Source organism: Protopterus annectens, chromosome 10.part0, assembly GCF_019279795.1.
Source record: "Protopterus annectens isolate FY-2018-M chromosome 10.part0, PAN1.0, whole genome shotgun sequence".
Classification (NCBI taxonomy): Eukaryota; Metazoa; Chordata; order Ceratodontiformes; family Protopteridae; genus Protopterus; species Protopterus annectens.
In genome coordinates, this window is record NC_056744.1 from 309813383 (window position 1) to 309825951 (window position 12569).

The 12569-nt window shown below is 38.4% G+C and overlaps 1 protein-coding gene across 1 annotated transcript in view; it reads left to right on the plus strand.

The window, feature by feature from the left end:
- The window catches only part of LOC122814135 (P-selectin-like), a 185584-nt gene extending 174072 nt beyond the window's left edge, over positions 1-11512 (plus strand). Inside the window, exons 4-5 of the mRNA XM_044086748.1 lie at positions 9934-10119; positions 11307-11512. Of these exons, the coding sequence (XP_043942683.1) occupies positions 9934-10119; positions 11307-11512 (392 nt within the window). The remainder of the gene's footprint in view (positions 1-9933; positions 10120-11306) is intronic.
- The last annotated feature ends 1057 nt before the right edge of the window (positions 11513-12569 follow it).

Consider the following 12569-nt stretch of genomic DNA (forward strand, 5'->3'; position numbering starts at 1 on the left):
TAGTGATACAGAACAGTGATGAAGACCACTTGGACAACATACAGATCACCAGTTGAACTAAAAAGTATGAACTTAGAATAAACAGGGAAGTGTGAACTTTCAAACACAATATTTTGCATTGTGGGAATATAAATGGCAATTATGGAGTATATAAGTTACACAAAAAAAGATAATTGTACTAGAGGGACCCTGATCTCAGAATCTGTTGAAAATTAGGTCACATTTTGGAGTGGTCCTCTCTTCATAAAAGTTTCTACCAAGCATTTCAATGGCATTACACCTGGTAAATTGTAATACTGAGTGATACAGAATGGAGCTGAATGGAAATGGGTGGAAGAATTAACATGCCTACAAGCAGATGAAGAAAACTATCATACAGGTAAAGCTGTGGCCATTTGATCCAGTTTTGCATAAGCACTGGCATTTGATATTTCGCTTTATGGAGGGTGAACTGTTCTATTGACAGAAAGAGTGACACAGTACATTTGATTTAAGATCACATATGAAAGCTGCACATAATTATCAACAGTTAGATAGAGACTGCCGTAGTTTGGTCTGAGGAAAATAGAAATTTAGACAACACCTGTACAGGAAAATATTTAGTTGGGAATGGATTACCAGTCAATCATAGATATTTCACCCTTTAACAGAGAGCTGGCAATGAACATGATGACTGCAGACAAATTACAACACTGGTCCCATTTCTTCAGAAGACTCTTACAAAACTGAATTTAAAGGACTAAGACAGCACAGGAATCCAGAGAGACTGTCATGCCTATAATGGAAATAGTCTGACAGAACATGGAGTCAATGGATGTGTATTACATATCTGTATCAACACATTTACTCATGATAAATAATATTGTGTCATAATACATCAGAAATGATCTGCTAATATCACAAGAAGTTGGACACATTTGTAAAGGGTGGACAAGAATTGATATCAAATTATATCAAATGAATATCAAAGAATTTTACTGTTCCACTTGAGTACTGATTCTTAGCAAGCTAAATTCCAGAGTTTGGGATAATATTAACAAGACACCACTAGGAATGGTAAAGAAATCTCTGACCCATAGTTATGTGTGGTGGCCTGCCACAAATAAGTTGAAAAGGTAATGTGTAATCGCCAACACCCCATACACTCTTGGGAGTGGACATTCATACAACATAATTTATACAGATTGTGGAACCACTGATGAGATCTGTATTTGTGGAACCATGGATGAGCTCAGTATTTGTGGAACCACTGAAGAGATCAGTCTTTGTGGAACCACTGATAAGCTCAGTATGTGTGGAACCATGGATGAGCTCAGTATTTGTGGAAACACTGATGAGCTCAGTATTTGTGGAACCACTGATGAGATCAGTCTTTGTGGAACTACTGATGAGCTCAGTATGTGTGGAACCATGGATGAACTCAGTATTTGAGGAATCACTGATGAGCTCAGTATTTGTAAAACCACGAATGAACTCAGTATGTGTGGAACCACTGATGAGATCAGTCTTTGTGGAAGCACGGATGAGATCAGTATGTGTGGAACCACGGATGAGATCAGTATTTGTGGCTGCTGGAGATACTCACTGAAAATATCCAGAAGTAACCTCTCTGGAGTCAACAATCTCTCAAAAGACAATATAAATATTAAGGGCACAGTTTGTAAGAGTAAACGGTTTGTAATACTGGTCTTCAGTTTAGATAAACAGAATTCAAACCACTTAGGAAACAAAAACTGCATTTAAAAAGAAAACATCTTGGCAATAGACTGGCAGCAGATGTTTCTAAACATCCAAGAAGGTTGCAAAGGCTGTCACTCCTGCTGGCCAAGCCCCTACAGTACACAATACCTTTAACCTTGCTTGTCATGGTGCATCCTGATTTAACCTTGCTTGTCATGGTGCATCCTGATGGCAAGCCCCTACAGTACACAATACCTTTAACCTTGCTTGTCATGGTGCATCCTGATGGCAAGCCCCTACAGTATACAATACCTTTAACCTTGCTTGTCATGGTGCATATGTTACCACCAATGCTATGCCAGCAAACCTGTTCTGGACCAAAATCCTTTATTGCAAATTAGATTTACTGAGACTAGATGTGTACAGGCAAAGTTTTGTCATACAGATGACTGATCATTAAGTAGCTTTGCAAATGGATGAGTTAACCAGAGACTGCAGAATGGATAAATGGTAAACAGACTGCATTAATTCAAGGTATGAGACTGTCGTGTGCATCCTGCTGTTGCATGACAGAATACATGGAGAAGTTAAATTGATCAGTTAAAACATTCTCACTGACAAACCAACTGCTGAACATGACAACACCATAGTAGCAATGACGGCACAGAACACAACTTTTTGCAGAGCATATGAAACCTACACACATGCTCTAAGAAGGCTAACTTCATCCTGAATAGACTAGGAATGGACAACCACAAGCATTTTCAGAGGAAATTTATTGCACCAGAAATGGAGTGAGAAAGTTATTGTAGCAGAAAACAGAATCCTGAGTAGTTAATGCATGGTGGGATATTCCAGAAGCAAAACCTAATACATCTGTTCTACGGGGCCTTCATCAGATAACACCTTGAGTACTGCATGGAGTTTTAGAGGCCATATAATGACAGCAGAATCAGGCTAGGTCAAGGAGTCTGGTGGGAAACATCAGAAGCATGTCTGCAATGTGGGAAGAAGACAACATCAAAGAGCTGGCTCTGAAGAGATCAGAAGAGATGGAATGAAGTACGATAGAGGTGTCCAAGGGCATGTCAGGGAGATGCAAAGGGATTATGTTAAGAAGGACAGAGCAGGTAAGTGTCCAAGGGCATGTCAGGGAGATGCAAAGGGATTGTGTTAAGAAGGACAGAGCAGGTAAGTGTCCAAGGGCATGTCAGGGAGATGCAAAGGGATTATGTTAAGAAGGACAGAGCAGGTAAGTGTCCAAGGGCATGTCAGGGAGATGCAAAGGGATTATGTTAAGAAGAACAGAGCAGGTAAGTGTCCAAGGGCATGTCAGGGAGATGCAAAGGGATTATGTTAAGAAGGACAGAGCAGGTAAGTGTCCAAGGGCATGTCAGGGAGATGCAAAGGGATTATGTTAAGAAGGACAGAGCAGGTAAGTGTCCAAGGGCATGTCAGGAGATGCAAAGGGATTATGTTAAGAAGGACAGAGCAGGTAAGTGTCCAAGGGCATGTCAGGGAGATGCAAAGGGATTATGTTAAGAAGGACAGAGCAGGTAAGTGTCCAAGGGCATGTCAGGGCGATGCATAGGGATTATGTTAAGAAGGACAGAGCAGGTAAGTGTCCAAGGGCATGTCAGGGAGATGCAAAGGGATTATGTTAAGAAGGACAGAGCAGGTAAGTGTCCAAGGGCATGTCAGGGAGATGCAAAGGGATTATGTTAAGAAGGACAGAGCAGGTAAGTGTCCAAGGGCATGTCAGGGAGATGCAAAGGATTATGTTAAGAAGAACAGAGCAGGTAAGTGTCCAAGGGCATGTCAGGGAGATGCAAAGGGATTATGTTAAGAAGGACAGAGCAGGTAAGTGTCCAAGGGCATGTCAGGGAGATGCAAAGGGATTATGTTAAGAAGAACAGAGCAGGTCGGAGGAGGCAAAGGCAGAACTACTGCAAGTATTTAATCGCAGAGAAGGTCAGAAACCCATGGGATAGACTACCAGACAGGGAGGTCCAGAAAGAATCCACAAAGGCACTGAAGAGGACATGGGACAGGTGGGCAAAAAGTAAGGAAAAGGTAGGACAGAGAGGAGGTGGAATATTATTAGCATTTAGAGGCCACCAAACAAGTGCAGTGTAACGTAAAGGAGAATGTGCAGCGGTTAGGAGTGGCAGGTCGAATGGCAGACTGGATATTTACCCGTTAGATTAAACACAAGCACTGCAATATCACCACGAAGACAGAGTAGAATGCGTGTTCAGCAAATAAAAGCAAAATAAAACCAGCACAATTTAATAATGAACAGATAAAAGCCTTCAAACAACAGCATATAAATCCTCACAAACAAGCAGGATGAGCACTTTCTGCTATGCCTTCATCAGATCCTGCAGTCTTCAGATGTTTTAGTGTTTTTTGTTTGTTCTGCTGGATATTTAACCATGGTGACTTCCAGACGGACATGACTGAACAGCTGTGCACCAAAGAATAGTAGACTGGACATTTGGCCACATGAAGGGGGGATGATGAACCCACCCCACCCTATGCATCCAAATAGCCAAGCCAGGTAACTGTTCCAGGGGCACACGGACCAAAAAACACCCTCAAAAGCACATGAGGGCATACCTGTCAGAGGTTGTTTATAGGGGAGCACAAATGTTTGACTAAGAACTATTGTTATTGTTATTGATATGAGTATTAGATATTCTTACTACAAGTAAATGCACTGCTGAACATGTTTCTATGGTGTATGTTACTAATTTAATAAACCAAATCGTCATACTTAAACATGACAAGAACTAGGGTTAAATGCACTGCTGAACATGTTTCTATGGTGTATGTTACTAATTTAACAAACCAAATCGGCATACTTAAACATGACAAGAACTAGGGTTAAATGCACTGCTGAACATGTTTCTATGGTGTATGTTACTAATTTAATAAACCAAATCGTCATACTTAAACATGACAAGAACTAGGGTTAAATGCACTGCTGAACATGTTTCTATGGTGTATGTTACTAATTTAACAAACCAAATCCATACTTAAACATGACAAGAACTAGGGTTAAATGCACTGCTGAACATGTTTCTATGGTGTATGTTACTAATTTAACAAACCAAATCGTCATACTTAAACATGACAAGAACTAGGGTTAAATGCACTGCTGAACATGTTTCTATGGTGTATGTTACTAATTTAACAAACCAAATCGTCATACTTAAACATGACAAGAACTAGGGTTAAATGCACTGCTGAACATGTTTCTATGGTGTATGTTACTAATTTAACAAACCAAATCGTCATACTTAAACATGACAAGAACTAGGGTTAAATGCACTGCTGAACATGTTTCTATGGTGTATGTTACTAATTTAATAAACCAAATAGTCATACTTAAACATGACAAGAACTAGGGTTCAGAGGCAGTAATGCCAGCCTCAGCTAGCTTCCACTTAGATGAGAGAAAATAATCTAAAAGGCTTCTCTACACATTGTTGAGTTATTGCTCCCTGAATGTTACGTGACTGATACACAAGAACAGAACACTAACTACTGTTTTTCATACAAAGGTACTGCTGCAGTGATTTCTAAGTGTCTGCCAGCAATGATTCCTTTTTATGAAATTCTCCCTTTTTCTTGTGTGTATGATCACAGAGTTGGTATATACAAGTTTGGGGTACAGATTAAGTGTACCTTAGGCTCTATGTGTTTTCAAACCATGAGACCACCCTAACACACACAAACAAACAGAAACTTTATTTTGTTACTGGACTACACATAAATGCTCAGGTTCTTTTGGATACATGTTCCTGGTTTAAGACCATTTGGGCTGCTGTCATTATAATCAACCAATGCCCATAATCACCAGATATGGCTTCTTTATTTATTTTTATTTATTTATTTTACATTTGTTAACCGGGCTAGTCTAACTGGATATATTTCCATTTTCAGCAGAGGCCGAGAAAACTCCACATGTAGACAGGACGGATACAACATAACAAAAAATACATAATAACAGATTAACATAACAGATTAAAAAGTGGTAGGTCTTTCACTCCAAGACAAGAATGGTTAATTATATTATAAAGGTATAAACAACATGTTCAACATAATTTCATCTTTGGAACCAATTAGAGAAAGCATGAAACCAAGGAAAAGAGAGAACATTAATCGAAAGAAGGTACAGATTTAAAGAGATATGTATTGCCAGAAAGAGAGAGACAAATAGCCATGAGGAGGAGAAAAAACAAGAAAATTTTAATCAGGCTTAGAGCAAGAACATATCCAGTGGTTTCTAAGGTGGACTCTTAGTTTTTGTTTAAACAGAGCAGTAGATGCAATTGAAGTAAGTTTGGGAGGAGGTTTATTCCAGTGTTTCCCAATGGCATTTGAGAAAAGGGAATCACCAGCAAGGTTATTAGATTTGGTTAAGGTAACTAGCAGTTTGCTAGTAGAGCGGAGTGAGTTCAGGTTTGAGTAGGGGCTTAAGAGGTTAGAAAGAGCAGGAGTATTAAGAGGTTGGTAAAAAGCTCTTTGGACAAACATAAGTTGGGATAGAAGCAACATGTTTGTCAGTTCAAGCCAGTTAAGTTGTTGCAGATTCAGACAATGGTGGGTTCTAAATTGCTTCCCAGTAACAAATCTAGCTATGTTATTGTAAGTGGTAGACAGTTTAGAGAGATTGTTTTTCTTGAGATTAGTGTAGATAGGTGAGGCATAGAGAAGTGTAGAAATAAGATGTGAGTGGGCAAGATTCACTTTTGCTGGGAAGGTTAAAAAAATTTTGATTCTATATAGAGAGCCAAGTTTCCTGTTTACAGATTTAATGGTATTATTGATATGAAAGTCGAAGGAGAGATTGTTATCAAGCGTGACACCTAGCAATTTGGTAGTAGAGTCAGGTGATATAATGGTTCCATTATTCGATAGTGAAGTCAAATGTAGGGATCTGGTAGTAGGCTTAAAGAGTAGTAGTTTGGTCTTTTAACCAAGTTTCGACTTTAGAAAATACAGCTTGAGTGTTAGTTTGAAGTTCGGAAATGGATCTAGCAGAGCAAATAAGTGTGGAGTCATCAGCATATTGAATGCAAGTAGCCTGTGGAATGGCTAATTGTAAGTCATTTATAAAGAGGGAGAAAAGAAGTGGTCCAAGAATAGAGCCTTGGGGGACCTTGGGGGACTGTGTACACCTCACATATCTTACTACGATGCAAAATGGCTACAGTAAACCACCTCAACTTAATAATACACATTTGTTAAACAGATAGGCCCACTGGGCACACACTCTTTTCAGGGGTGACCAGAAAGAAACATCTGGATAAGTGACTTCCTCAAGGTCATACAGTAAGCAAATGAGGGCTGTGAAAACCAAACCCTGTATTACAAGAACTACAGCTCATAAACTTTACCCTCAGTGCAAATTGGCAAACTCTTAGTTTGCACTGATACACACTAGTTTTACAAAGCCAGACTAATAACTGTTTAACTTGATCATGACTGCCATGGCCAGCCATTTTCATCAAAAGAAACCCGCTGTAGCCAGCAACTATAGCCCCAATGTTGTCTATGTACACTCAGATGTCTGTGGTATAAATAAACAACTATGACACAATAATGTGTTTTAAGCTTGTTTCACACATGCACACCAAAGCCTAAGTATTTCAAGTTATTTCACATAAATGCATAGCAGGATTTCAATGCCAGATTGCTTAAAATAAACAAACAAGAGGCTATGTTTCTTTTATCTACAGACAGCCCAAACCCCAATCAACTGTTGTAGCCATGTTGTTGTATATACCTCATCTGATTAAATAAAAAAAAAACTTTCAACATCTTAGCACAAGAATCATTCAATGCCAAAAAAATAATGGGGGATAAAGGCCCAGAATCGGAGACAGATTTTAAATATTGCTGTTATACGCTTGGCAATAAAGTCTGAAGCTCATATGTCTGCCATTATGTAGTGACTACAATCATCAATGATTTACCAAAAAACACCAATTGTATGTGGAACAGACCATAGCTCTCAACTTCTTTTCTCAGTAATTCTGGACAAAGCCAAAAATAATGGGAGGACAAAGGCCCAAAATCAGGGATAATTTTTAAATATTCTCTAATTCATATAAACGTTAACATAACAACATGTTTTGCATCAATGTGTATTTTCCTGAACCATGAAAAGAATGAAATGTTAATGTATGGCATTACTGACTGACTGTAATCCTTAGTGATATACCAGCAAATCATTTTTATGAGGCAAAATAAGGGGTGTTCTTCAAAATTCTGGACAGTCCAGAGGTGTGAGCAGATGAAAAGTATGCAATGAAATGAATGGCAGAGAGAGCAAAGCACATTATGTCTGAGGAACAATGCAACAGGTGCATTAATTATGTCATTTCTTTAATAATATCCTTAATGTTTAGCTAATCCTATTGACGGGCCAGCATTTTTAGTGATCATGTGATCATCCAAAACAACCTAACACGTTGGCTCCTCAGCCCCAGCAGCTAGGCAGTCCTATGACTGCCTACCTCCTACAACCGCCTAATACACTGAATATCAATATCTAGCTGCTGCTGCCAGGATTAAAATTAAAATAGCACATACTGCTGCACTTTTAAAGCAGGAGTCGAGTCCAGCATGGCCAATTAACTTCACTAGCTGCTGCCAGGGTTAAAATTAAAATAGCACATACTGCTGCGCTTTTAAAGCAGGAGTCGAGTCCAGCATGTTCATCCACTTCACTAGCTGCTGCCAGGGTTAAAATTAAAATAGCACATACTGCTGCGCTTTTAAAGCAGGAGTCGAGTCCAGCATGGCCATCCACTTCACTAGCTGCTGCCAGGGTTTAAATTAAAATAGCACATACTGCTGCACTTTTAAAGCAGGAGTCGAGTCCAGCATGGCCATCCACTTCACTAGCTGCTGCCAGGGTTAAAATTAATACTGCTGCGCTTTTAAAGCAGGAGTCGAGTCCAACATGTTCATCCACTTCACTAGCTGCTGCCAGGGTTAAAATTAAAATAGCACATACTGCTGCGCTTTTAAAGCAGGAGTCGAGTCCAGCATGGCCATTAACTTCACTAGCTGCTGCCAGGGTTAAAATTAAAATAGCACATACTGCTGCGCTTTTAAAGCAGGAGTCGAGTCCAGCATGGCCATCCACTTCACCATTTAATATTCGTGCATCTTTGTGTTCTTTGCTGTCCCAGTGATTCATGGGGAGATAAAAAGCAGAATATTGTAGAAGCTTTGAATAGGGTTGTTATACTCCATTTATTTATTTATTTTATGCACTAAAGAAACTTGTTTTTTTTACTATAAAATAATAAATAAATAAAAAGCTCCCCTAGCTAGACTGTGTTATTAGCAAATGTTAAGTTCAGCACACAAGCTAACTAAAATGACATAGCAGGGCTGAACTTAATAAAACTTTAATAATATTTGCTACTGAGTGGTTGGTCATGGGTTCTCATGGAGCAGTGGGCCAGGGTGGCCAATCAAATTGGCCCTATTTTAATCTGCCACTGTGTGGGGGCTTCTCTTCCCATCAGGGAGTACAGTGGTGATGACTCTTGTGCAAATTAGTTTTATTTGTCATCCTTGTGTGTTTTAGACATTAGTTTTCAGCATTGTGGAACTTCTGGTTAATGGGGTTTGGTTTGCAGTAGTAGGACCAGTCTAAATTGCATAATAAAATATATTGGCCTGCAGCTTATATTGTTATAGCAACTAAATTGTCAAAGGGAAGAAGTGTAGCAAATGCAATACATGAGACTAATTTCTGTGCACATAGTACATGAGTACACTAGTTGTACAGGGAAGCAGTAAAGAAAGGTGACATGGTACCACAGCTCTTGATTGTGTGTGATGGATATGTAGCTCTGCATATCGCAATACACACAAAAAAGCTTCTGCTTCCCAAAATTGAAATAGATGGTTCAGTATCACTGTCGCTCTGTCTCTGACCTTCACACAGTCTAATCTAAGGAATTTTAAAGCTAGCATGCATATGACTTTTTCCATAATTGGACTTCCTGAAAACTATACTTAGTCCTTTCTAAGGGCCATTGCAGGTTGTTGAAATCAAAGTGGCTTAGATTTATCATGAGAGAGTCAAGCAAAGATTTGAGGAAGAGACCACAACAGTTACTACAAATTAATTCAAACAGTAATAAGTATACAGTATAATTACTCAAACATGTCACCCCCTATGAATAAATTGCAAGCTCAGTCTAATTTTTATTTCTTTTACAGCCCAGAAATGTTCCCACTTACTGTCTCCAGAGAAAGGTTTCATGTATTGCTTACACTGGTTTGAAGATTTGAGTTATAACTCCACCTGCGACTTCAGCTGCATGGAGGGATTTCTGCTGAATGGTTCAGAAAGGCTGCGATGTACAGTTTCTGGGAAATGGACATCAGAAGCACCCACTTGCAGAGGTAAACCCAGATACCAGGCTAAAAAGCATTGTGCTTTAGCTTGTTTGTGTGTATGTACACATGTATGTCCACAGGTGTAAGTGCATGCATGAGTGATATGGAGGAAATTCCTGGCAACCTGCTTCTGATCCCTCCTGCCTTGCAAACTTGGCTGATAGTGGTGGATGTCCACATAGTCACTCCAGGAGTTGTTTACAACTCGAAGGAGAAAAATAGAGATATATATTTATTTATTTACACATATTTGGGTACTGGAGTAGAGCAGTCAACTCAAAGGATCTGTTTCTGGCACAACCAGCTGTGTAATGTACAATTAAACAGAAACTTTTCCCCTTTATTATAACACCACAACTACAAATTACATCATATAGTCTATACAATTACATTGCACACACATCATAATATGCAATATGTCTGCCTATTATATTATCTCCTAATAGATGCTGTATCTGAAGCAATCAGGAGGTTGATCTGCCCTAGGACATGTATAGAAACTGGCAGGAGTATTTGCTATAATCAATTGCCATTTTTTAAGTTTACAACTTCAAACTGACTAGTACAGCTCATTATGTGATGGATTGTGACCATGTGACAGTTTGTTCTCATTATGTGATGGATTGTGACATGTGACAGTTTGTTCTCATTTCAGATACACAGTTTCCAGTTAGAAACTAGAAGAACATCACTGTGAACTTAGAACATGATCAGGTTAACACTGATGAAGTCCTTTGTACAACATCCTGCATGAGACTGGCATTATTTAAGGACACTATCTCAGCCACCCATATTCAGGCTTTACAAATAATTAGCAGTGACTGTATTGTGGGAATAAACTATATCATAATGTGTGTGTGTGTGTGTGTGTGTGTGTGTGTGTGTGTGTGTGTGTGTGTGTGTGTGTGTGTGTGTGTGTGTGCCTGTGCGTAGAACACAGAGTTGTTCATAGGATCTTATAATCGTAGCATCATAGGAAATACAAGACACTTGAATCACAATGCCATTGATGCATTGCTCCTTTGTGAGATTCAGAGATGTAAGACATGCAGGTACTTGAGGGTTGCGTAAAAATAGCTCTTTCTGGCATAAACTTTGCATCAAATCTGTCTGCTACCTTCAATGCAAAATGCGCCTGTAAAGGTAATGTATGCAGATCATCATCATAATTAATACAAAAATATGCTTTTCAGTCCAGAAGTGCAACATGATAACATCACCAGAAATGGGTGCTATGACCTGCAACCATCCCATTGGTGCCTTCAGTTATAATTCCACCTGTAATTTCACCTGTGGAGAGGGGTTCATACGGAGAGGACCAGAAAGGCTTCAGTGTTTAGCATCCGGAATGTGGAGCCATCAGCCACCAGACTGTAAAGGTAATGCATACAGTGCGTAGAAGTACCTTTAATTCTGTTTTACCTTAAGCTAGGTTTTGTAGTAACCTGTACTTTAATTTGAAGTAATCAGATACCAGCTTGTAAAAGCATACCTCTCAACTCTCACTGATTTTGCCTCATATTTTTGCCCCCATGCCTCATAAAACATTTAATTTTCTGATAAATCACTAAAGATTACAGATAACCTGTATTAGACATTAGAGTTTCATACATTGCACGTGAGCTTGTTCTGTAGAATGTATATATGTTTTTTCCTATGTAATTATTCTGAACTACTCTGCTATTGCTTACATTTCTGTATTTTCTGTTTGTGAAAATGTTTTGTATTTCACCCGTGCTAAGCCTGAAATTGGTCAATATTGGTCACAGCACCACATGGTAAACAAATATAAATAAATAAACACTGATCAGTGCATTACCCAGGTAAACAAATATAAATAAATACTGATCAGTGCACTACCCCAGTAAACAAATATAAATAAATAAATACTGATCAGTGCACTACCCTGGTAAACAAATATAAATAAATAAATACTATTCAGTGCACTACCCTGGTAAAAAAATATAAATAAATACTGATCAGTGCATTACCCTGGTAAACAAATATAAATAAATACTGATCAGTGCATTACCCAGGTAAACAAATATAAATAAATAAATAAATAAATAAATACTGATCAGTGCACTACCCTGGTAAACAAATATAAATAAATACTGATCAGTGCATTACCCAGGTAAAAAAATATAAATAAATAAATAAATAAATAAATAAATACTGATCAGTGCACTACCCTGGTAAACAAATATAAATAAATAAATAAATAAATACTGATCAGTGCACTACCCTGGTAAACAAATATAAATAAATAAATACTGATCAGTGCACTACCCCGGTAAGCAAATATAAATGAATAAATAAATACTGATCAGTGCACTACCCCAGTAAACAAATATAAATAAATAAATAAATACTGATCAGTGCACTACCCGGTAAACAAATATAAATAAATAAATACTGATCAGTGCACTACCCGGGTAAACAAATATAAATAAATA